The 26,816-nt window shown below is 34.3% G+C and overlaps 1 protein-coding gene across 1 annotated transcript in view; it reads left to right on the top strand.

Moving 5' to 3' along the window:
• The window catches only part of LOC109109461 (rho guanine nucleotide exchange factor 17), a 77,920-nt gene that overhangs the window by 33,047 nt on the left and 18,057 nt on the right, over nucleotides 1-26,816 (top strand). The window contains 2 exon segments of the mRNA XM_042744647.1: nucleotides 21,609-21,686; nucleotides 23,752-23,943. Coding sequence (XP_042600581.1) covers nucleotides 21,609-21,686; nucleotides 23,752-23,943 — 270 coding nt within the window.

The raw sequence follows: 26,816 nt of genomic DNA, 5'->3' as shown, positions 1-26,816 counted from the left end.
CCTGCTGTGCTTGTTCCAGAAGTCAACATGAAGTCACCTTTTTAGTTACTTAAAGGGGTCATATGACATTGCTAAAAAGAACATTATTTTGTGTATTTGGTGTAATGCAAATTTATGCGGTTTAAAGTCCCCCTGTTGTGAAAATCAAGTTTTTTATGTTATTTATTTGTCTATGTAGTGTTTTTAATTTACTTTTAGACAAACCATGTGCCAACCTATTAATCAACACCATTACTGAGTATTTTCTCCTTAAAACTGGCAGTCCCAGAAACGTGGTTTGAAACAGCCCTCGTTTTGCTACGTGGGCTAATTTGCATGAGCTAATTGTGTGGGCTAATTTGCATATTCATAGATCCGCGTGTAGTAAATGAGGCAAGGGTGTAGTGTTACATTCAAGCTATTTTAAGACATGAGGGTTCAAAAAACACATTATTTCTGAAAATGCATCGATTTTTACAAAGCTCAGCAATCTAAAAACTTTAAGGTTCAAAAAACACATTATTTCTGAAAATGCATCGATTTTTACAAAGCTCAGCATTCTAAAAAGTGCAGTGTGCTCTGATTGGCCAGCTGTCCAATGCATTGTGATTGGCCGAATACCTCAAGCATGTGACTGAAATGTTACGTCCATTACCATATTTGCAAACACACAGCATCTCCACGACAACAATACTACAGCGAGAATAAAAGTTATGCCGTCTTTCTTTACGTATACATTTGGAGGATATTATGCAAATCTTCCCATACTGTGATGTAGACATGTGGGGGAGTGTTTAAATGAGGCTATTTTTATAAAGAATATTTCTTTGGGTTTAAGACTTTAATCTTCGCGTCTTAACGGATCTTATATATGCAAAAACAGCTTGTAATACTCCAAAGACAAAGAAAAAACATGAAATCACGTAATACCCCTTTAATTCATGTCTTGTTGTGCAAAATTCATGTAATTCATAAAATGCTTGTTGATATTTTATAAAAATGCTAATAGCTATTATTAAGAATGATTATTATATTAGCGTCCATACTAACAGACAATAACGTTCTGTTTATTTTAAGTGCAAACTGCAATTTATTCGTCTGCCACTTTAAATGCTGTAGCTCTTTAAAGGGGGATTCTGATTGGCTGTTTTTTTTTCATGCAACAGCCAATCAGAATTCACCTATCAGAAAAAAGTGTTCTGAAAATGTTTCCAATGATATCGTTCCTCTGCGTCGCTATCGTTATAGTTGCATTGTAAACTTTTGTATTCTCATTTAATTAGAACGTTTTGAACTATATGCTTATAGTTATTGTCTTTTCAGTAATTGTTTAAAAATGCTTAAAAAGGTAATTTAGAAAGTTTTTGCTGGTTATTTTAGGGTTGTTATAGCAAATAGTTGTAGAAAAGTGACGATTGGGATATCTGGAGATGCTCTGGAGGATGAACTTGACCTTCAGTCTGCAAAAAACCTCCTCAAAAGACTCGAGAGGCGAGTAGATTCCCAGAATCCATTCAGCTGGTATGAAACACCCTCTTCTAAGTGAAATGGCTTGTGAATGTGTTTTTGTCAGTGTTTCACAGTGCACCTTGTTTAGAAGCGTTTGCTTTGATCTTTTCTTTCTCTCTGCTTTCTCATTCCAGTCAATCACAAACGCATTCTTTAAAAGAAGTCTTTATAAGGCTTTGCTTTGTCCTGTGCTGTGGTCACAGACAGATTTATTGATGTTTTAGAGCACAAACCACTGCAGTTCAGTAAGAGTATATGAATGTAACATTTTTGTATGCGATATTGAGTCTTTTTCTTGCTCTTCTCACTGTCACATTTGTACTTTACGTGAAGCACAGATAGTCCTTTCACTTTATCTATCATCAGAATGCTTTTGTTAGTGAAGAAAGCCCATCAGCTTTGTGGTTTGAATATTCAAAGCGTCAGTCTGACCGCAGACATCTGAATGTAAACAGGAGCTGGTGGAGTTAGGTGTGGACGGGATGTGCCGTTACTCAGATGACAGTGAGCCGTTTGTTCAGAGTATGTTCTTCATACCTCAGACAAACTAAACAAATAAGAGAAAAAGATTTGGTTTAATGGTTTTCTGTTTCTTTTGCAACAAATCACTTTTTAATTCTCTTTCGATCTTTGAAGTTCCATGGCGGTGTCAGAGTTTGCTTAAAGTTACTTCAAAACTGTTGTGCGCCAAGCTAAAAGTTGAGCCAAACTGCACTTTGCAGATACTGGTTGGCAACATAACAAGCTACTGACTATTAAGGAAATTGGTACATGTTACAAAAATAGTAAAAAAAAAAATAATAATAATAATAATTTGATGATTATTTTATTATTCTTTTAATTTTATAGTATTTTTAATTCTGTTTTTTTTTCTAATACTGTTCTTTATTCTAATCATATATTTTTAAATATTTTCTAATTTTAATTATATTGATTTATTTATATTTCATTTCATTTAGTATTATTATTTCTATGATTATTATATTTGTATTTTATTTAAATGGTTAATTCTATATTTTTAATTATCTAGTCATTTAATAAGTATTACAATATATTAGTTTAATGGTTGTTTTATAATTTTGTTGTTTATATTTATATTTTTAAATTATACAATTTATTTATATTTTATTTCAATTCATATGAGGGTTTTACAATTTCTTATTTTATGAATATTTTATTTTGTATTATTTTATAAATATTTTTTAATTATATTGAGTTATTCATTTATTTTAAATTAGTATTAAATTAGTATTAGTATTCTACAATATATTATTTTTATCATATATTTTTTATTATTTTTCTATATACTTATAAGTGATTTAATTATATTGAATTTAAATTTGCATTAAGTTATTATTTATTGATTTATTTGTTTTATCTGGCACAAAACAGCTATAAATACAACAACAAAAAAGATACTAAAAGATGTTTATTTATCCCTCATAAACGATATCTTGTTTTGGCAAAGTGCAATCCCAATATGCACTGCAACAAGCACATTTTTTACTCAGTAGTTGGGTTAATCTATATTTGACCCAAAGTTGAGTTAAAACAACATAGCATTTTTTAGAGTATATAATTGATTCATGATATAATGAAAATAATTGATTCAGTGTAATTAAAAATCTAGATCATTTATCCTCTATTTATGCATGCTACTGTATGTATTTGTCTGCTTCACTTCAGAAGCACCGTTTATCAGGGTTGCATGTAATACTTCAAGCATTTGCGTCACTTGTGAGGTTTTATTGTGAATTTGGAGCTGTCTTAAAAGGTAGCCGTCTGTGTAGAGTAGGCAGCTCACTAGCTTTTGAATTTCTCTGACATTGTTTTTCAAATGGGAACCTTACTTGAACTATTCAGTGATTGCATTTGAGCCATTTCAAATGTTAAACCTAAAGAGTGGTTCTTGGCAGGGTGTTTTTCAAACGGCAGGATTTATGGGGCCTTCTGGTCACAGTAAGCAAGAACTGAAGCTTTACTGTGTTTGTAATTCACCCGATAATCTTTTAAACTCTCACAAGATTTGAGTGGGTTTGAATGCAGCAAAGACTCTTTCCTACTCTATTCCCTTCTTGTTTTGTTCTTTTTCACACTCTCATATTATTCGTCTCACTCTTATTTCCAAACCTGAATCATTAGTCATCTTTTTCCCTCTGAACTGGCTCATGCTGGTGGTGAGATGTGAAATGAGCTCTGCTGACGGCTTTCATAAACCCACACAGTCTGCGCTGGGTTTGTTGTGTTTAATACACCTGTTAAGTCAGTCAGCAATGTTTCCAAGCAGAGTTTAGACTTTTTTGTGATATTTAGCTACATTTGGAATTTTGGATGAATAAATCAAACATAGGGCTGTATACCTAGTGTATGTGAATATTAAACTGCATAAAGCCTGCTCTTTAAATACAAAGTCTGCATGTTCTGCATGTCTCTGTATGTGAATGAATGGGTTTTGACTAAAGCACTTAGAAACTCAAAGGTCTTCACAACAACCTGACAAAATAAAAGTTTGGTTTAACTTGAAGAAATTGTGACAGAAATATTTTGCTATTATACTGTTTAATGTACTTCTCAAAATAATAATAATAGTGATAATCATTTTTTGAAGGAATTCACAATTTTTCTTCCGCAAAGTGCAGCACCTTGTTTGCCAAAACAAACAAACAACAAAAAAAAATTACTGGAATTATTCAAATTGTTAATGTTTTATGCCTTCATTTGATTACTATTAAATAATGAATCCAGAAAAAATAAAATGCACGGCAACACTGAATTTGTAAAAAAAAAAAAAAAAATTATACTAAATTAATAAAAACATTTCATATGGCATTATTATATATGGATGTATGTACATATGTATGTTTATATAGTATAAATTATTAAGTTCAGATTCAATTAACCATTAAAATTAAGTCCAGATTTTTTTTTTTGGAATTTTAAAAAATAACTGTGTTGTGAAATGTGGTCTGATATATTTTGAAATACAATTACGGATCAAGTGTATTTGTGTGTGGTTGTGTGTTTGTTGTGGTTGATTTGACATGAGAAACAGTGCTAAACAGCCTGTGTAACTCAACACCATGAGCTAACTAACCTCAACACATTTACATTTATGCATTTAGCAGACGCTTTTATCCAAAGTGACTTACAGTGCATTCAGGCTATACATTATTTTTAACAGTATGTGTGTTCCCTGGGAATCGAACCCATGACCTTTTGCACTGCTAACGCAATGCTCTACCACTGAGCCACAGGAACACCCGAGTGTTTCTGAACCCATATATGTGTTCTAGATAAAAAAAGCAAGAGAGCTTGTGTATATTAGTGTTTTTAAGAACAGCACGTTTTGGTTTTCCGTGTCCTTAGTGACGATGAAAAGAATGCAGAGGAAAAATGACAAGACCACATTCCCCTCCATATTCCTCGATATTTATCCAGATCCCAAAAATAGAGCCGTGTTCCTCATTCGGAGGTGGAGGAGGAGAGCCAGAGAGAGACACAGGAGGAATTTCCGGCTCAGAGTTTAATTTAATAGAGCAGCCAGTTCTTTGCCCGACTATTATACAGATGAATATCTCTCTGGCTTTGCTTTGAATCAGACATTTTGGAAATAAAAGAGGGTGGTTTGAATGTTTGGTGTAGTTTGTCTTTATAGTCTGGCTCTGATTTTAATGCCAGTTCAACGTTTTGTTAGGACTATTGAAGTCGGCGGCCAAGTTTAGTATTTTCTGAGTTTGTTTAGAATATGCATGAATATTTCACCCCAAAATAAACATCCTGTCATCATTTACCCACCCTTATGTAATTCCAAACCTGTATGCATTTCTTGCTTACGTAGAACAAAGTGAATGGAGAATTGTTAAAGCTTATTTTAATAGGGATCGTACTTGTATTTGTCCCTATTTGGTTGCGTCTGTCATAATATTCCCCATTCATTTCAATAGTCATGTTTTAAAATCAGACTTTTGATCCACGCTGTGGTTTCAGCTCACTCTAACCCAGATGGGTCGAGTTAATATAGAAAAAAAAAAGATGAAATTAAATGAAGTGAAGCCTGACGTAACAGAGCATGTTGTTTTTAATGTCTGTACTTCACTCGTTTGTTTCATGTGTGTTCAGAGAGATGATACGAACCTCTACAATACATCCAGTCCAAGTGTTTGTGATGTTTTCCAGCAACTTTTGCATTTAAAATCTAATTTGGATGATGTAGAAACACTGCTGGTGTTCATTTCTGTACCATGTATTGCTATCTGATGCAGTTTTTCTAAGAGATGGTATTATGAAGTCATATCATGGTACTTGCGTTACTTTAGAGTGCATTTATTGGATAAAAATTACTGTAAAAATAGTAAAATTAAATACAATTAATAATATTACAATTTGAAAACAGTTGTTTTTGTAGAAACCACGATATATTTTTCAAGATCTAAAATGTAACAAGTTGTGTAACTTTTTCAGTTACTTTAGTAATGTAACTAATTACATTTTGATTACTTCTCTACATTTCGAATGTTTTCAACTGTTAATCGTTTCCAAACATGGAAACCAGGCAGCGTTAACCTTACAGTAGTATTTAACACTAATTACTGTCAGACTTTCGGAATCCTTCATCACTTGAAGTATGATTATGATAATTTAATCCTAAAGCACAGCCACCACAAAATCAGACTTACTTTGAAATCATTCTGAGGTTATATAAAAACAGTTTTATAACCATAACAAGAAATAGTTTAGTATGGCTATGATACTGTTTTTGAAATCAAATCTTTGCATAGTTATGACAGGAAACACTGGCATCTGACAATGACTTGGAAAAAAAATTAAGCATATACATAAACCCATCATCAAATAATGATGTTCTATTCTGTGTACTAAACTCCTGAAACATTGGTGTCTCATATTTTAGAGCAGTCACTGCAATTTATGAAAAAATAAATTTAATATGTGGGAGTGTGAAAAAATATTCATGTAACCCCCTTTGTCATTGTTAACATTTTCATAAGTTACTGTTGTTTAATTACACACTTTTTTCTCAGTATATGTAACTGATTAAAATTGCATTTTTGTAATTAAATTTAGTTTAGTTGTAATTTAGTTACATGTTACTAGTTACTTCCCAACACTCCTTGCTGAATATAAGTATTAATTTGTTTTTAAATTATGTACTGTACTCTATATTAAAACCAATTTTAAAAAAATGTACTACCAATGTAACTACCGACATATATCATACAAGTACCATGGCAATACCAAAATAATAATCTAAAAAGAATCGAATAAATATCATAACTCATGAATTTTAGTAGCCAGCCTGATTTGCATTGCCATTACAAACAATACTGTGGTGTTACCTTGGATAAGACCTTGGAACATGGTAATACCATGTTACTGAATGGTTACCATATTTATATACCATGGTATTAAGGTCTCCGAATAATATCAGGGTAGAATCATGGTACTTGTCTAAAAAGGATGATACTTCCATGTCCAAAATACTATTGTAGTTGGGTACTTTTTGTTAGTGAGATTCTGTGACGCTATAAAAGCATGACCCGAAAATATCAAGTAGCTTGAAGATGTTTCCCATGATATCGTATGGCACATCTCTCTGATTCCTCAACGCACACACATTTTCCCAGCAGCGTCCCGATCTGCCTCTCTCACACACACACACACACACAAACAATAGCCCCTTTCAGCCGCGTGATACAGTGACGCTCACAGTTTCTCTGCCTGCGTCCAGATTGATGTTTAGAAATGCAGTAACACAGCGGGTCACTTCTCACTGCAAACAGTTGCCGTCCAGATGTGGTGAGAATGGAAGTTTGCTGGTATGATGTTTTAATGTGTTGATTTCTATGTGCATCAAAGTGCAACTTTTTGTACTTGAGCTCAGTGGCACCCCCTGCTGGCAGGACAGTCTGTTATTCAGCGCTCCATAGCATTTTATTGCCAGAATTACACTCTTTCTTTATTGACCATTAGTGATGTTGTAGCAAAGATAAAGTGATTTAAAACAGATGCTTTTTCATGCATAAATTACTTCCAGACTAAAGATCTGCTTTATTTTATCACATAATGTTCCCACGATTCCCCACCTAAACACATTTCACAGTGGAGTCATTATTATCATTGCTCAAACCTATAATTCAATTAAACAGTCATCCTTTGTCTATGTTTTGATTGCTGAAATCTTGTGTCTTGTTACAGAGAGGTGTGCTCCCTTTTTTTTTTCTTTTTCCAAAACGTGCAACTCTAGTCTATCGCTGCAATTATCACTTGTTTGTAATCTGCTACAGGTTGTGTGCAAAACCTCGTCAAGTGCCACCATTTTCCTTGAGAGAGAGAGAGAGAGTGTGTGTGTGTGTGTGTGTGTGTGTGTGTGTCGGTGTGTGTGTGTGTGTGTCGGTGTGTGTGTGTGTGTGTGTGTGTGTGCATTTTTCAAAACGTGTGTGTGTGTGTGTGTTTGTGTGCGCGTGTTGATGGACATTTTGCAAAACAGCAGGTGGGCAGGAGAAGTGCAGTTAATAGCTTTTATGCTTGAGTGTGTCTTCATTATGAGCATGTTTTGTGTCGTGGTGCATTCACCCACATTATTTACCCATCTCTCTCTCTCTCTCTCTCTCTCTCTCTCTCTCTCTCTCTCTCTCTCTCTCTCTCTCTCCCTCCCTCTCCCTCTCCCTCTCCCTCTCCCTCTCCCTCTAGTTGTCCTTTGGTCTGCCCTTATCAGTCATCTGGTAATATATTATACACAGATTTTCTTTCCTTTCAGTAGGCTGCATATTTTTCTATAACAGAATTTCAGAACTCTGTTTAGAATTATTTTATTTATATATTATTTACATAATTTGTACCACAATCCCCTTTGTTTAAATCGACATCAACAAAATATATTTTATTTTATTATTTTACTTAATTTTATTTTGTTCTTTTAAATATTTGGATTGTATATTGTGTTTTATGAGGGCGGGGTTTGGTCATGTGGTTAAAGTTCCAGCAGAATGATGGAAGTTGGAGTTTAAAATAGCTCGCAGCACATTTCTGTTTAGACCTGATTGAGTTTGTCTTTTGACGATCTTGCTGCTGTAAAGCTCCACACAGCACAGGAAACCATCCGAGGACACACTTACAGTGATTGATTAGAGTTTTTGCTTAGTTTGATAGGTGAGAATGAGACTTAAATGCAGTCAGGGAATTTTATTGCTGTAATATTTTTGTTTTGAGAGCACAAAATGTAGGTCACAGCTGGCTGGGCTGATTGCTAACAGCATTTCTCTATTGTGTTTGAATTTATTGCTTGCTATTTAGTAAAGCTAATCTGTCCTTGCTGTCTTCTTTCATTAATACGGTAGGTATTTTCATGTCAGGTGCAACATGGCGATTGTGGAAAAGCATTGAACAGCTTCCGAAAGGGTTTTATAAAGCGAGGCCACTGTGAGATGACTGCAGCAAATGAGTAATTCGTTTAAATCGAGGGCTCATATTGATTAATAAATGAGGTGTGCAACAAACAGATAACTGGGTCAGGTTTTGTCTGCAGATTCAAGATGCCTTACTGGTTTAGACTGAGGACCCCAGGTGACCCGGTCAGGAAGAAGTGCATCACATTTCAGAATAACAGTAGCTTGGTTTCCATGGAGATGAGTGTTTTATTATAAACCATTAATTGGAGTGATTTCAAAGTGTGGGCAAGTTTATTTTATACACTAGTGGTTTAAATTTTGGGGTCAGTAAAAATATTATTATTTATTCTATTCAGCAAGGACACATTAAATTAAACTTAACAAAAAAACTATAAAAAATATCAATAAAAAAAACTTAAATCAACATTAACAAAAAAATCAGAAACATTTCCTAAAAAAAAAGTGTAACAGTTTTCTATAGGGCTGCACAATTAATCGTTTCTAATCGCAATTACAATTATTGATGCCACAATTACGTAATAGTTCAAAGCGGCAATTAATCGTTCAAAGCCAATGTTATGCATACTGCTCTTTTACATGTTTCTTAAGGGTTTTTTCCCATTTTTTTTTGAAGTGTTTTAGAATAACATTATAATACCCATTCATATTTTTACAAATTTAAAGAAGAATCAATCCGTGTGACATTTGAGGCTTAATACTATAGTAAAGCACTTAGTATTATTTTTCATATAAAAATATGAATGCAGCTGCATCAAACAACTTAAACATAATTTAATGTAAACATAATCGTAATTAATAATCGCAATTACAATTTCAAGGGAATAATTCTTATGATTTTTGTCATAACGTGCAGCCCTAGAAGCAACACAACTTTTTTCAAGAATGATTTCTGAAGATCATGTGACACTGAAGATTAGAATGATTTCTGAAGATCATGTGACACTGAAGACTGGAGTAATGATGCTGAAAATACAGATTTGATCACAGGAATAAATAACATTTTAACATATATTAAATTAGGAAACTTATTTGAAATTGTAGTAATATTTCACAAATAATACTGACTACACTGATTATTATTTTTTTAAAAACATTTTTCTTTCAAAAACATTAAAATCTTTTAAATGGTAGTGTTTGAATATGACACATATATAGCATGGGTTTTTTGTAGGTGTTTTCATATTCATAGTACAAACTGTGCAAGATAAGTCACATTGCAAACTTTTATACTTTAAGGTGTATGAACATAGTGATGCTTAGACTTAACAAACAGCGCTAATTGATCTAAACAGCTCGATCACACACACATTCATCACTTTCGATGGTTTTATGGCCTGCATCCCAGCATTTCTGTTTTTTGTTCTATTTTTATTCTAGCACTGAAAGTTTGAGGAGAGTTCCTTCACTGTTGAACTGAAGAACATCTGCCTCAAGGCCGCCGGAAATGTAGCTTTCATGCTGCTTTTTCCAGAGCGAAGGCTGTAGAATTGCATTTTTCTGGTTTTGATGTTTCGGGGTTTATGGTCAAAATGACTCTTCCTTTTTCATTTCATTTTGTTTTATTCCCTCTTTCTGACTCATGTTTCTCTCTCTCTTAAATGTCAGTAGTCTGACTGTTTAGTGTTCTCTGAAGGAACTTTTCCAGCTTGTGATCTGTCTGATTTAGCGGCCCCAGCAGACTCTGACCACAGCACATTGATTCACTCTGCTAACAGACACATAAAAAGCTCGTATGTCAGAGAGGTCAAAGTGTTCATTACTAACCAGGAACCTGGAATATATTAAACAAAGTACCGTATGTCATGAAAGTCACTAAAACCGCAGTCACGTCTCCCATATGCTCGTAAGTTCAGAGAGGTCAAAGTTCAGTTCAAATAATATATATAACCAGGAACCTGGATATATATATATATAAATAAAACAAAATATATATATATATATATATATAATGTTTAAGTTTTAGTATTTTTTTATATTTTCAATTTTAATATTGATGTTTAAGTTTTAGTATTTTATTTATTTGTTTGTTTTTTGGAAATAAACTTATTTCAGTTAGTTCCCAATGCATTTTTTTTTTTTTTAAGTTTTAGGATTTCATCTTATGTTTATTATTTATTTTTTCAGCTTTATTTCAATAAACAAAAACTGTTTTTAATTTTAATGGTTTTAAACTGGTTTTAATACTTTTAGATTAACAATTATAACACTGCTCTCCTTCAGATGAAAAAAGAACAGAAATTAATAACTTCCTGTTTTTTGTTAATAGTCCCATTTTTTTATTTTTTTTTTTTATTATTTTTTTTTTTTAGTTTCAGTACTTAAACATATTTTCTGTTAGTTGCCAATGCAACATTTATCATTTTTAAGTTCAGGTTTTTCATCTAATATTTCAGCTATATTTATTTTTTATTTTTTGTATTTTTTTTTTACTTTTATTTGGTTCATCTTTGGTCAGACAGAAAATAGCAATAACATAAATACAATCAATAATATAGAATGAGCAAACCATTTTTAATCAATTCAGTTTGAGTTAACAATAATAAAACTGCTTTTCAGATATATTCAGATACAGATATAAATAACAGAGCAGGAAAGAATAGCTTGTTTCTGAACAGATATGTCCTGTTGCAACACCAGCATTTAGCAAAGGATCAAACGTCTGGACCAGACACAAACATCTGCACAGATTGACTTTGGTATAAAATGAAAACAAGCATTCCAGTAAGACTCGTTGAATGTAAATTAGCAGACACTTCAGGGATTAGAAAAATGTGTTGGCAGCTGCACCTTTTAGCATTTGGGTGGAGGACACATAACAGATCTCGTTTTTCATCAACTTACCTCAGTTTCTTTATACCTCCCTCACTTTTTAGTGCCACAGCCTGTCAGGTCGAGGAGCTTTCATACATGAGGATTCAAAACCTAGTGAGCTGCATGCCATAACAGCATTTTTTTGGCATAATAGACATATTTATATAATAAATGCAGTCTACGTAGGCGGCTCAATAGGTTTTGAAAGGCAACCTGTGAGATAACCCATGTGTTACAGTGGTTCAGTGATTTTAGATGGTAATTCAGAGATACTGAATGATTACCATGGTGCTTAAAGAATATACATTGGTAGATATAGTTTTGTTATATGGAAATACCTCATGAAAGATGAGATTGCATGATCTGTTGGCAGAGCATCAGTCAGCGACTGGTTTGTAACATCCCAGTTGATGTCTGATGAAAGAGATGGCTTGCCGAGAGCTTGTGTAATTCTGTAGGTAACCGGTCGAGTGTGAGTGTATGTGCACCACAAAAGATGTGGAGCAGTTATGTTTCTGTTCAGGTGTCCTCTGTCGTGGTTCTGTTGAGGGTGATGAAAACGTCTCTCTCCACGTCAGTGATGCATCAGCACTAATGCCCTTGTGGCTAATGGCTTCCACACTTCTGAAAAAAGTACTGAAAAACCTCTCGGCTAAAAATAACCCTGCAGGGATAAAGCACAGATTCACATGTGAAGAATGGAAAAAGAAAGGAACGGGAAAACAGAGAAAGTGAGAATATGGTACCGATTAGAAAGAGAATTGTCTGGGAGATATACAGCTTGTTCATTTTGTTAATTCATTTGTTCATTCATTCATTTACCATATAATACATGTTTTTTGGACATTTACCTTAGTGCGTAGTACAAACCTTAGTAAAACCATGTTTTTGGATATATTACTTTAGTAATACAGGTTTGCCATTTCCATATGTAATGCCATGTTTTTTGGACGTTTTATCTTGGTAATAACATGGGGTTTTTTTGGGGGGGGGTTACATTTACCATGGTAATGCCATTTTTGGACATTTACCTAGGGATATGCTTTTTTGGACATTAACCATATGGCAATACCATCTTTTCTTGGACATTTACCTTCGTAATACTGTGTTTTTTTTGTTGTTTTTTGTTTACATTTACCATGGTAATTCCATGATTGACTTTACATGGTATTAACATTGTTTTTTGGACATCAATATGTAAATTATTTTTTATTTTACCTTTATGAATACAGTTTTTTCCTCATAGTGATGTTGATTGTTGTTTTACTTACATTTACCATGGTAATGCAAATTTATCTTTTTGTTAGTTCAAGTCCATGTACCCCACTTGTTGACATTTTTACAGTATCCAATGCTTCCGGTATTTGCCATCCCTACAATGTTTTTGAGCCATTTTACCATAGTCATGCCATGTTTTAGGATATTTCCTAGTAATTTTGTCATGCTTTTTTTTGTAGCGCTGCTCTAATACTCAGCTGTTTTTTTTTTTAACATTTTGTACATCTGTGATGCCATGTCATTTGGACACATCTGATCTCTCCCTGCACATCTCTTTTTTTGTTTTGTTTTGTTTTCGGTCTCTACATTTAACATGGTAAAAGCATGCGGACAACCTTACTAATACCATATTTGTAACCAGGGGTAATACCATGTATTTCCACACTTGCCTTAGCAATACTATTACAGTGGAGGATTTACCCCAATACTGTTTTTTGGACATTTCCTTAGTGATATTACTTGACTCTGGGACATTTACTATGGCAATGTATATTATTTGGGCATTTAGTAGTCGAGACCATGTTTTTTGGGGGCATGCCGTGGTAATATGGATGACTTGCACCCCGGTAGTAACATTGACAATGTATATCAATAATAAATGCATATAGCTTTACCCTTTCTATCCTCTAATCATATGAGTGTAATCTAAGATGCAAACTGTATCGGAGAGATCTATCTGTGAGTCATTCGGTCCCTGAGGTTGTTGCCATGAAGAGGTGGACAGGACCTCGGCGCTGTCCATCCCCAACAGGCTTCAGCCAATCTAAGCTCTGTGGCGCCCCTCAATACCAGTGGATGAGGTACGAGTCTTACGCACAGCCCACCGATGGTTGTTTGTAGTCTGAACCTGTGTGCTGTTGTTTGTTTTCATTGCCTGAGAGCCCGGTCTGCTTAAGTTTTTGGCACTGACGAACAACACTGTGCGAGGTCTGTTTACAACAACACTCTGCCATCCTCTCCACCTAAATCGAAAAAACAACAAACAACACAGTGCGAGGTTTTGTGTTTTTCTTATGCATTCCCCCTAGTACTGTGGATTTTTACAGTCTTGGATTTAAACCCAAGATGTTTTTTATGTTATTCAGGAGTCTGGGATGGACTGGATCCAGCCTGTTGCTGTGTATGGATGGATGGAGGTGATGGAGCTGTGGGGAATGGGTCCGTTTCGATACACACTCACCGCCGGGATGGGTGAGGGATCGGTCCGCATGGATGCATGGATGGATGGACCCTAGCCCAGTTCACCATGATCATTCGAATGGATGCAATAAGATGGCGGATGGGCACCGGTGATGAATGGAGGAGGAGGGGTGGGTGAATTAGTGGACAGACGATGGTGGATAGATGGATGGATGGATCGGGTCAGTGGAGGATGGATGGATGGATACCAGTGCTGAGGATGAGTCATGTCGATAGATGGATGGATGGATGTTGTAGTCTCAATGGATGTTGGATGGATTTGTGATCATTCGATAGATGGATAGATGGATGGATGGCATTTATCGGTCAAGTGTCTTTTATGGATGGATGGATAGGTTATGGATGGATTTTTCTTTCGTTTATCGATGGATGGATAGATTGTGGATGGATCGGTCAGTGGATGGATGGATGGATGGATGAATGATCATTCGATAGATGGATGGATGGATGGATCGGTCAATGGATGGATGGATGGATGAATGATCATTCGATAGATGGATAGATGGATGGATGGATCGGTCAGTGGATGGATGGATGGATGGATAGATGGATGGATGATCATTCGATAGATGGATGGATGGATCGGTCGATGGATGGATGGATGGATGATCATTCGATGGATGGATAGATGGATGGATGGATGGATGAATGATCATTCGATGGATGGATAGATGGATGGATGGATCGGTCAGTGGATGGATAGATGGATGGATGATCATTCGATGGATGGATAGATGGATGGATGGATCGGTCAATGGATGGATGGATGGATGGATGAATGGATCGTTCAATGGATGGATGGAAGGATGGATCCATCCATCTATCTATCCATCCATACATACATAGAGAGGTCGTTAGGTAGATAGGATGGTAGATAGCATGCTAAATGATAGATACAGGTAGAACGTTTGGTAGATAGACACTGTTATATTGATAGTTTGGTTGATAGGTCAATAGATAGGTCAGTAGAAAGATAGGATGGTAGATGGATAGATAAATGTAGATAGTCTGGTAGATAATATGATGATAGGTACATAGTTGGTTGATGGATAGATAGACCGCTTGGTAGATAGGCTGATGGATGATAGATGATGGTAGATAGATTGGTCAGTAGATAGTTAGGTTCTAACACACATGCAGCAGGTTATTCTCATAAATAGATCTTTCTCTTTCTCTCTCTCTGTCTGTCTCTCTTGCAGCAGGTTATTCTCTTCTCAACCCTTAATTAAATTAGAACGTCTAAATCAGTGGCTGGTTGAATCATGAGATTAGGCAGTGCCATCACCTTCAGAGGGACCACCATCTTCTGCTGTGTGTGTGTGTGTGTGTGTGTGTGTGTGTGTGTGTGTGTGTTAAACCCCCCTCTCTCTCCCTCACTCCGCTAACTGGACGGAGCTGAGAGGAGCATCTTGAGATTATGTCCAGACACTGAGGGGATTTACCTGTCTCCACTGACCCCGTGGCCGTCTGTCTTAAGACTGTCTTACACCTCACATATGGCACATGTAATCAGGTCCATCGCTGACCGGCGTGTGTCTGCGAGATGACTGGTTCATGCTGGATTCCACAGTGGCTGTGATCCCATGACCTGTTTTTGTAAAGGCTGGGCAGAGCTGGCATTGAGCGTGTGGTACTGACGGCAGTAGAAATGCTGCACAACTTTTTCATTCAAACAACTTAACCATATTGAATATGAGCTACACTTTTACACTGAATCCATATTCATTTCAATAAGATATTTTAATGTGTACATCTCTTTATAGTAGCATTTCTTGCTATGTTGTTCTAGGTGGTTATTAGTATGTTGCTAGGTGGTTTCTAGCTGGTTGCTAGGGTGTTCTCAGTGGTCAAACGTCTCTCTAGGATATTCTGTGGGGATTTTTCACCCAGTTATTTTTTGCTAAATGGAAAAAGAAAAGTCTGATTGATAGAAGCCACACATGCTTCACAATTTGAGGGATCATTGGTATCCGTTAGCACAGACAGATGTGTGAATCCTTGGTCTCTTCTCTTTTATTGTTGGGTGTCTATGCTGCTTGTATTGGTTGAGATTTGCCCCACTTGTTAAGATAAACAAAGACAGTTATTGAACCCAGTTTATCGGTCTCATGAGTACAGTTACAGTTTTATGGGATTTTCTTTGTTTTGGTCTCATGAAAATAGCCATGGCCTGAGGACAAAGCACAACCAACTAAAATGAGGAACGAGGTTGTCTCGACTTTCTATTTTTATGCATTTATTTAAATCTTAATTTTGTTAATTTATTAAAGTATTCATTTTATTTTATTACTTCTAAATTATTTTCTGTTTTTGACTCGGTCTTATTTCTTTGCTTAGTTTATTTGTTAACTCATGTACAGTAGTTCTTTGCTAGACTGCTGTTGTCAGCCACTGGTTTGGACAAACTGGTCAGTGGTGTTTTGATCAGTATTGCAAATGGAAAGTGATCAGACCACGTCAGCCTGACAGACACATGCACGGCTCTGTGTGCTTCTGCCAGGGTCACCGTCATAGTTGCATAATCTCATTGAAGAAGCTCTGCAGGACAGTAGATTTCTTCTGAAAGCCAGTCGATGAACCGGGGGAAGGATTGAAAGGAGCGCGGGATGAGCTGGCTCTGTGAAAGTGTTGAAAGCTGTGTGATTTCAGCTCTTGTGATGTAGTTAAGGACACTCGTCACCAGGAATGACGACAGTGGAGATCATCTGTGGTGTGGAGGGAGACTGAGGACTGATGTCTGGTGCTAGGCAACTAGATGCTCACATTTTCAAAGAGCTCGGTTTGCTCTCTCCTGCATTTCTGCTAGAGATGTTCAAGACCAAATATATATATATAGTAATAGATATATATATATATATAATATATATATATATATATATATATATATATAATATATATATTAATATATTTATATATAATATATATAGACAGACATTGTTTTACAGGCTCAACTATCTGCATGTAGTCATTAATTGAATTAATTTAAATGAAATCTGAAATAACTACTAATAATATAATAATAATAGAAAATTAATATTGATATATATATGCTAAGTGTGTGTGTTATAGTAGAATGTTTGTGTGTTTTAAAAGCAAATAAATAAAATTTAAAAATCTTATCAAATTAATATATCTAAATTAAATATATCTATATCTCTATATTAATTAACATATATTTTTCTAGTCAGTATGACTCTTTAAAAGAATTAGCTAATCACTTTTTCATAAAAAGTTTGTGTGTGTGTATATATATATATATATATATATATATATATATAATAGCCTATATATATTTATTTTTTATTTTTTATTTGAGTTCAGCTTAGAAAGTATTTTATTTGAGTGAAATATTTAGTATTTTATTTGAGTTATTTTGGGGTATTTTTTTTCATAGATTAATTTATTTGGTGTCATTTTGTTTGTCATTTTGATAGATTCTGAGGTTGCAAAAAAAATGTAATCGGCTTTTTACTTTTCCTCTGAATATATCATGCAAATTAGTATTCATTAAGCAAATGCAACATATGATTGCTGCCCATATGCTTTACCCACTTCACCACCCCACCAGCACCTGCTAGAACCCTCATTCAACCACACCATTCACAATATAAGCCCATAACATTCTCCACTCCTGTTCTCTCCTGTTCTGTGATTGACCGTGCAGAATGTTCTCATTGTGATTAGCAACTGGTGACCGTTTCTGATCAGATCAAAGGGAGGGTGATACAGATTCCACCTGCTTTATTCAGAGTGCTGTAAACTCATTCTAGTGTATATATGTGTGTTTTTGAATTCATAGTGGTTGACACAAATACATCATTCTACTAACACCACACTCTATAAAAAAAAAAGATATACCCACAAATAACAACAAAACACCCTTCCTCACACTGCTAATAAAAAAACCCACTCAAGCAGCTTACAACACCACGACCCTCATCACCTGCTGAGTGCAAATCAAGATCAGACATGACTATTTAAACCAAATATGGATGTTTTCAGATCTATACAACATTTCTGCCTTATTAAATACTTTGTATATTCTGACTATGATGAATAAATCAAAATGCTCCAAGTCAGTTCTGGTGAAGTAGGTTAGTTACCATTGTACTTGAGACTTGTAATGGTTTATATTACTGCCATTGACATGTTTGGTTTAGTGAGCCATCACAAGGTAGTAAACAGGAAATTCTTATTATCTGTTTGTATATGTAAGTAAAAGAATCATATTTATTAAAATAATTAATTAACTTTAATCATTATTAATAATCAAACATTTTATTTTTAAGTAGTCACTAAATCATTTAGTAGTCACCATTTTTTTTGTTTTAAATCTTTATTTATATTCACTAAATTTAGTCGTCACCAATTATTGTATTTTATCATTTATTTTAGTTATTTTATTTTTTTATGTTTTATTTTAGTTTATTTTATTTTATATTATTTTATTTTATTGCGATGATGAAGTGGTTTCTGATCATTTCACACTTTGTTTAGAGTGTTATAGTTATTTTATGATTGATTGAAGGTCTATCGATGCATAAAAGGCATTTGGATTATAGCAAAATGTGAAAGTAAATATGACCTTCATAAATGAAGCAGTCTTGAAATCAGTTTGTTTTGATCCAAATCAACCTCTGGGATATAAAAGTAGAAACAACTGGCTCTAGAAATGTGCCATTGTTTGTGTGTTTTCTGAGTTGGTCTAGTGTTTATGCAGCACATGAGCTGCTGTGAACATTGACTTATTTCTCCCCAGAGCTTCATGTTCTCCTGCTCCTCCGCCGGGTCTCTCTGTGTGACCTTGTCTTTCTAAGAAAAGCATTTGGAGGTTCCTGAATTCATAATATGATTTCATTATAATGATATTGCCCCATAATGCATCAAGGGAACAGCTATGGGATGGGTGCACAAGGCACCTTTTGACATTATGTAAGCAACACAGAAGGAATGTTCATGGCTTTTGATGATGTTTAAATGAATTAGATTCATGCAGTTATGAAGCTTAAAATACACACTTTGACTTTCAGACCTTAACACCATTCTAGATCACATTATGATAATTATATGACCAGACTAAAAGATAAAATTAAGATTATTAGAGGGATTAAAAGATACACGTAAGATTCTGTATAAGTGTTTATGAGATCAGTCTACTGTTGAAATGCAAGTAGCTGTACTAAGAAGATTTTGTGTGATTTTCAGTTATGATGATCAGTTTTGTCGGTATACAAGTATTGAGAAAATGCATTATATTTTTCACAATAACTTTATTGCTTTTTATTTTGGTCTTGTTTTGTATTTTGTCTTTCAGTTTCAGTGTGATTTTTTTTATTTTATTTTATTTCCATTAAACAATTTAATTTAATTTACATTTTTAATCACTAGTTTTAGATTTGTTTTATTAAATGTGATGCTGAAATTGCACACTAAATGCTTTTGCAATCACTAATTCACACATATATTTATATTATTACATTAATTTATTATATTATTTTAGATTATATATTATTTTATTAATTTTATTTCTGTTAAGTCTCATTTCTGTCAAATGAGATAATCAGTAAGTCTATATATAATCTGAAGTGTATTACTATAGTAAAACTTATATGTGTACAGTTATAAAAACAGTACAATTGTGAAATATCGTTACAATTTAAAATACCTGTTTTCTATGTGAATATATTGTCAAATGAAATTTATTTCCGTGATCAAAGCTGAATTTACAGCATCATTACTCCAGTCTTCAGTGTCACATGATCTTCAGAAATCATTCTAATATGCTGATTTGCTGCTCAAGAAACATTTCTAATTTTTATCAATATTGAAAACAGTTGTGCAGCACAATATTTTTGTGGAAATCATCATGAAAAGAATAGTGTTGATTCAAAATAGAAATCTTTTGTAACATTATAAATGTCTTTTACTGTCACTTTTAATCAGTTTTATGCATCCTTGCTGAATAACAGTTAATGTCTTGAAAAAAAAAAAAAAAATCATTACCCCATCTTGACGCCTCTGAGCTGACTTTAAACCATATTTGGGGCTGATTTTGTAATGGTGATCTTTGCGTGGGAATCTACTGACGTTCTTTCAGAAATAAACTCTTGTGAAGCCGTGTGAGTGTTTCTGTAAACACACAGAGTTTGCTCCCAGGAACCAGTCTAAAAACTAAAGTTCAGCATTGTGAAGCGACCCCGGTTCATGGTAGATGTGACTTTGGGTGGCACTTCCTGTTCAGATTCCATCCGTGTCACACTGTGTGTTTGAGCGGGGCATTGCTTCACATACTCCAGCATGAAGGAGCAGCACATCCTGGTCTTTATCAGCTCAGTCAGATGTGTTTGTTGTGTGGTGTTGTTCAGGGCTGAATCACAGCGGTTAGAGAAGGTTATCTTCTCTTAGACGGAAACACACATATTTGGCTCAGTCTCTGACACAAACCAGTAAACAGGAAACTCTTATTTTAATATTATTTATAACATCATCATAAAAAAGTGTGTGTGTGTGTGTGTGTGTGTGTGTGTGTGTGTGTGTGTGTGTGTGTTTTCGTTACTATAGCAACCAAAATATTGTTCTTGACTCCTTTGAAATCATAATAAGTTATATTCCTTTAGGTAAAAATGTAGTAAAACTATGATGCTATGAATAAGTGTTAAGAGGTTAATAAAATGTTCTGACTGTTTTTTACCACACTGCTATGTGGTTGCTAGGTGGCTTTTCTCTGCACCAAGTGAAAGGAGTCTCTGCAATCTTTGATATGTCTCTTTTAATATGCGTCTGTAGGATTTTTTTACAGCTGCTTTATGGTTCAGCAGGTGAAAATGGTGCATATGATCAGTTAGTAAAGTAACAGCTCAGCTCTGGTCAATGACACATGATTGAAGGAGTCATTCGTGTCTGGAGAACAAACGCTGCAGCAAGTATTATAATACATTATATTTTAAAAAGACAAAAACACCTAAAAAAACTATACACACAAAACCATTATAGTTTAAAAAGCTAGTGCAGTTTTGTGCATATTGAGTATCCAGAATTGTGTCAACTACTAATTTATTTTTTTAATTTTTTTAATTGACTTAACGCTAATTTCTTTATTTTGTTCTTGATATTTTAATGTTTGTTCATTTATTCATTTTAAATTGTACTAATATTTCTTTATTTTGTTCTTGATATTTTAATGTTTGTTCATTTATTCATTTTAAATTGTACTAATGTATTTTAATTTAATTTAATTAATTTTAATTGTATTTGTTTATTTACATATTTATCTTAATGTTTTTTTTAACTTATTTTAAACATATTAATATATTTACATTTCATTTTATTTAAAATTTATATGTATTTATCTTCATTTTAATTTGATCTTTTTATGTATTGATCTTGCTATATTTCTCTCTACAGGATATGAGAAGACATGTGATCATGACTCTGCTGGACACTGAACAATCATACGTTGAGTCTCTTCGCACACTCATTCAGGTATGAAACACATAAATACATTCATGTACGTGTCTAAATGAATACTAAAGACTGCTTTTGAGCTTATATAAAGCTAATAATATTGACTACAAACTGATCTTATTTAATCAAAATAAAGTCTCTACCATTTAAACCAAATACACAAAACTGCAAACAAATAAACTAAAAACAAAAACTATAAAACCAACAAAATCAACAACAAACATAAATCAAAAAAAAACAAAAATAAAATGAAAAAAAAAGGATTGTGTCATTAAACATATGTAATTTGTGTTTATGAAACAACCCATAAATATGATGTTTAATACCCATAAATCATTTGCACGCAGTTTACGGTGAATATAGAACAGGACAACAGAAGTCCGATGTTACTGTAAGAGCGAGAGCGGAAACCACATACTGAGTTTAATAAGCAAAAGAGAGCAACAAATATCATCTTTTCCAATCGCTCCTGACTCATAACAACCTATTCCAGCTGGTGCAGCGGTTGCCATGGCAACAAGGTGAGCGAGCGGCGGAGCGCAGCAGTGTTTGAGCTCGATCGCCCAGCGCACCTCCAAAATGCCCCATTACTGAGCAATTCTCAGCGTGGTTTGTGCTCTCGTTCTGTGTTGAAGGAAGCGGTTATCTTTGGGGAAAATGATTGTGTTCCAGTCAACATCATTACTTGTAAACGGTGTGCAGCGGGCGCACCTGAGCCAACAGTGAGAGAGACGCACAAGCGCAGGTTAATCGGCTTGGAGGTGTGGATGTGGACGGATAGATGACAGACGAGAGCGCTAGAAGAACGCTGGCCAGATGTGTGTGTGTGTGTTATTGTTTTTTGGACTTGTTCTATGGCAATAACATGGTTTTTTGACAGTGGAAAAAGTATCATGTGAATACCATAGTATATGAATGTGATTATCATTCAGTACCATAAAATATGTGAGAATAAAATGATCTTATACATGGCTGTACCATGGTAACATCACAGGTCTTTATTGTAAGGGATGTTTGAGCTGATGCAAGTGTGTTTGAAGTCAACAAAAGATCAAATTAGACTATTTATTAATACTTTATCAATACACATTTCTGGTATTATTGAGGATAATTCCTTTTAGGTAATAATTCTTTGATTTAATAGTGGAGTAATGCAGACTTTCTAGTCTGCAAGTTTTTGTTTTTTTCTTTTCATTTATTATTTCTATTTTTAATGATTCATACAGGATGGGAAAATAAAAAAATACAACTTTTTTATTGTAAGTATAAGATTAAGGTAAAGCATTTAAATGTTCAAACAGATAAAATATTAGAATCATAAAGTACAAACGTTCTATAAGTATTTTTTTTTATTGTACTGTTAATGTTACTTTATGAAAATAAAATGGGATGTAAATCACAATTGCAAATGAAGCCCCTGAAGCACAAGGAAAGGAAAGGAAAGGAAAGGAAAGGAAAGGAAAGAAAAGAAAAGAAAAGAAGAAAGAAAATGTGCGCTAAGAGCAAACAAAAATGTATACATATTTTTTTCTTTTTTAATGTCCTGTTACCCATTAATATGTAATTTTATCTAAGTTCAAATGGATTGCAAATGCCATTTTTCATTGTCTTTGGTTTTAAAAAGTCTCTGTTTTGTGATGGTGAAGACGGAGGAGCAGAATATTTATCTGCATTTGATGTGACACAGTTTACATCCCAAGAGTCAGGCATTTCCTTTTAATCTGTCCCAGACCACCACCACCACATGCAAACACAGAAACGTGCGCATATTCTGTCATTTACTAATGCATATTCTTTCATATTTGCATGCATATTTCTTTGTTTATTTTTGCATATTCAATTCTTGGTCTAATATGCCAAGCATGCACCAATGTTAAATGTTTCTAATAAACAAACAGTCTTTCTTACCTAGACAGCATTGGAATTTCAGCAGTTAAAACCATAATGCATTAGAATGAAAATATTGATTGTGATTTATTTATTACTTAAAAAGTTACAGTTATTCCATGTAAATAAAGCTGCAGAATTTCAGCTCTTCCCACATCACCTCTCACATGTCTTTCTATTGTTGTTCTGGTCTCAGGGCTACATGAAGCCTCTCAAGCACCCGGAAAACTCGCCTCTCTGTGACCCGTCTCTGGTGGACGAGATGTTCTACCAGATCCCTGAGATTCTGGAGCATCACGAGCAGTTCCTGGAGCAGGTGCTGGACTGTGTCAACCAGTGGGCACGAGCAAGGCCAGACGATCGGTGATAACAGGTGCTCATCCAGTCGGTGAGATCCTAACCACTGTATGAATGCTGTTTGGTAATAGCATCCCAAATCTTAGTTCGCTGTGTTGAAAATAAATTTTCAGGTGGTTTTTGGTTTTATGGATCTGTACATGCTTTTTTAGGGCAATATTGTCCACAATCTGGACAAGGAGAACTAATCCTGTGTCCTGATTTGCATGCTGTCTTAAGTAGTATGTACTGGAACATTAGTATACTGAATATATTGAATATTAAAGTATATTGGTATTTGGATGCTAATGTAAGTCCCATTGATTTCTGCAATGTGGAAAATGTGGATGGAATCAAATATCACAAGCATTTCGCCATTTCAGTTGATGCAATTATCAGATACATATAGAACCTCAAAGGTGTTCACTCCAGCCCACCAAAATATACATTTGGGTTAACTTGAAGAAATTATGAACAAAATAAACAAATTAATAACACTAATAACAATGCCATTATTAAAACCTTTTTTAGAAATGTCATACAATTTTTTTTATCCATGCTTTAGTTAAACTGTAAACCTGTGTTGGCAAAAAGTACTATTATTATGAAAATTTTTAAACTGTAAACCTGTGTTGGCAAAAAAAATTCATGAAACACAGAATCCAGAAAAATTCAAACCGATGACACAGAATTTCTAAATATATAAAACATTTCATAGGGTACTATTATTATGAAAATTTGTAATAAATATGTAAATTGTTAAAGTGTAATGAATTTTGATCATTAAAATTTAATTTAACTATTAAAATGGAATCCAAGAAAATCAAAATAGAAAACAGAATTAAGGAAAAAATAAAGTGGGCCTGACTAATGTTGGATGTTTGTACTATTTCTAGTGGATTTTTAAGTGCAGCTTTAAGAGAAGTTGTGATGGTTCTCAATTGATATATTGAAAAATGACAAAAACCTCAAGGCTGAAGCATTTTTTTTAATGTATAAACCTCAAAGTTTAGAAAATGATGAAATATTAAAACTATTAGGTAATAATTCTGGATCAGATCACTATTTTATGACATCATATGTATAGTATCATCATATTGTATAGTTCCCCCCCCCCAATGGGCAAAAATATATGGCAAACCTTGGAAATAATGATCAAAGAAAGGCTGTGAAAATTCATCCTTGCATTGTTTTAAATGCCTTTTTGAATCTTTTATTCTCTGAAAAGTCTAAATCTAACCTGTCACATTGGATAATAAGAATTAAAAGTGGGGGGACAATATCATCATGAAATAAATGCTTTCCCTCTAATACACACTGACCACAATTAACCGGCACCCTTATTATTTGAATTCTTTCTTGAAAACGCCATTTGGCAGTTTAACAGCTCTAAATATTTCCCTATACATCGCTCACAAAAAAAACACAAGTCCCCACCTATCGCCTGATGAGGTTAGAGACACACCCGACGAAGATCAGAGCACCTTGCCTTTCATCCAGAAATCACCCTCCAGACCCTTTAGATTTCACAGCTCCATGATGGTGCTTCCTCTTCACTCACACGGTCCTCTCATTTTCTATAGGGTTCCCGGTCCATAGGACTGAATGGCTACAGCAAGAAGCTTGGTTTGAGCTCAGTGACCCATTTCATTCTTGTGTTGTTTTTTTTGAGGTTTGTGTTTGGGTTAGTTGTACGGTCTTGGAAGATCCAAACATAGTCCATATAAGATTTCTAACAGATGTCAGTCACTTACTGATTTTTTAATCTGTTGGTATTTGATAGAATCCATGAATCCAGGCAGTATCTAAAACAAGATGTCCAGGACCTCCAGCAAAATATAGGCCCACAACATCAAAAATACAGTGCAGTATATTTTCATTGTACACATGGGGTACTTTTTTCTCTGTGTTCACCAAACCCATCTTGAGTGCTAAAAAGCTCATTTTTTAGTTGTTCATCTGATCATAGATAAGGCCATTCCATTAAAGTTCCAGTCATGGCTGATAACTGAATGATGCTTTAGTTTGTTTTTGGGGAAATGAGAGAGGAGAATTTATTCTTGTAACCCTCCCAAAGCAACATGTTGTTGATGTAGGTTCTGTTTGACAATTTTTTATTTTATAAGGTTTCTGATCCGAGACTCAACTATTTTCTTACAATATCTCCAGCGTGGTCCTTGGAGAGTCTCTTTAGCACTACTTAAACTCTCACTCCTCACACGTGCATTGGGACGATATAGACACATGTTCTCTTACGTGCTTCCAGGCAGTTTTTGTTCGTAAAAAAACATTTTTCTGTTGATTGGAAATTTCGGAATTAATTGCCTTGATGATGACGAAATGGGGATTTTCACTGGCTCTTAGCCTCTTTTCTTAAAATCCACTTCACTAATATTTGTTGATTTGTGAAGCTCAATTATCTTTTGCTTGCACATCAGAAATATATTCTTTGGTTTTTTTCCTTCATTTGTGATGGATGATTAAGGGCATTATAGGGCTTGTTTTTTCCCCCCCCCAATCCTCTTTTATTTCTGTGAAACAGGAAGCCTTGGATGGATAAATTCATGTTCATAAATCCACCCTGGAGTGCTCAAAAATGTGAATATGAATGGGAATATACTTATTCAGAGATATTTAATTCATAAGAATTTGTAGGGGATGCCAATAATTGTGTCATAACATTGGTATTTGAGAAAAACATTTATTTCATAATGGCATAATTTGAATGTATATGATTTCTAAATTCCGTATATCCGAATGATAAGGTTAGATTTTTGTGAATTTTTCAAATAAAAGATCAAAAGGATTAACAATGCAGATTAATTTTCACAGCCTCCTTTGATCATATTTACCAAGGGTGCCCATATTTCTGCCCATGACTGTACATCATATGTCCCAGTACTGGCTCACTGTTTTCAAAAGTGT

The sequence above is a fragment of the Cyprinus carpio genome, chromosome B18 (genome assembly GCF_018340385.1).
Source record: "Cyprinus carpio isolate SPL01 chromosome B18, ASM1834038v1, whole genome shotgun sequence".
Classification (NCBI taxonomy): domain Eukaryota; kingdom Metazoa; phylum Chordata; class Actinopteri; order Cypriniformes; family Cyprinidae; genus Cyprinus; species Cyprinus carpio.
The sequence above is the reverse complement of the archived record's forward strand: the minus strand, read 5'-3'. Positions and strand labels throughout refer to the sequence as shown.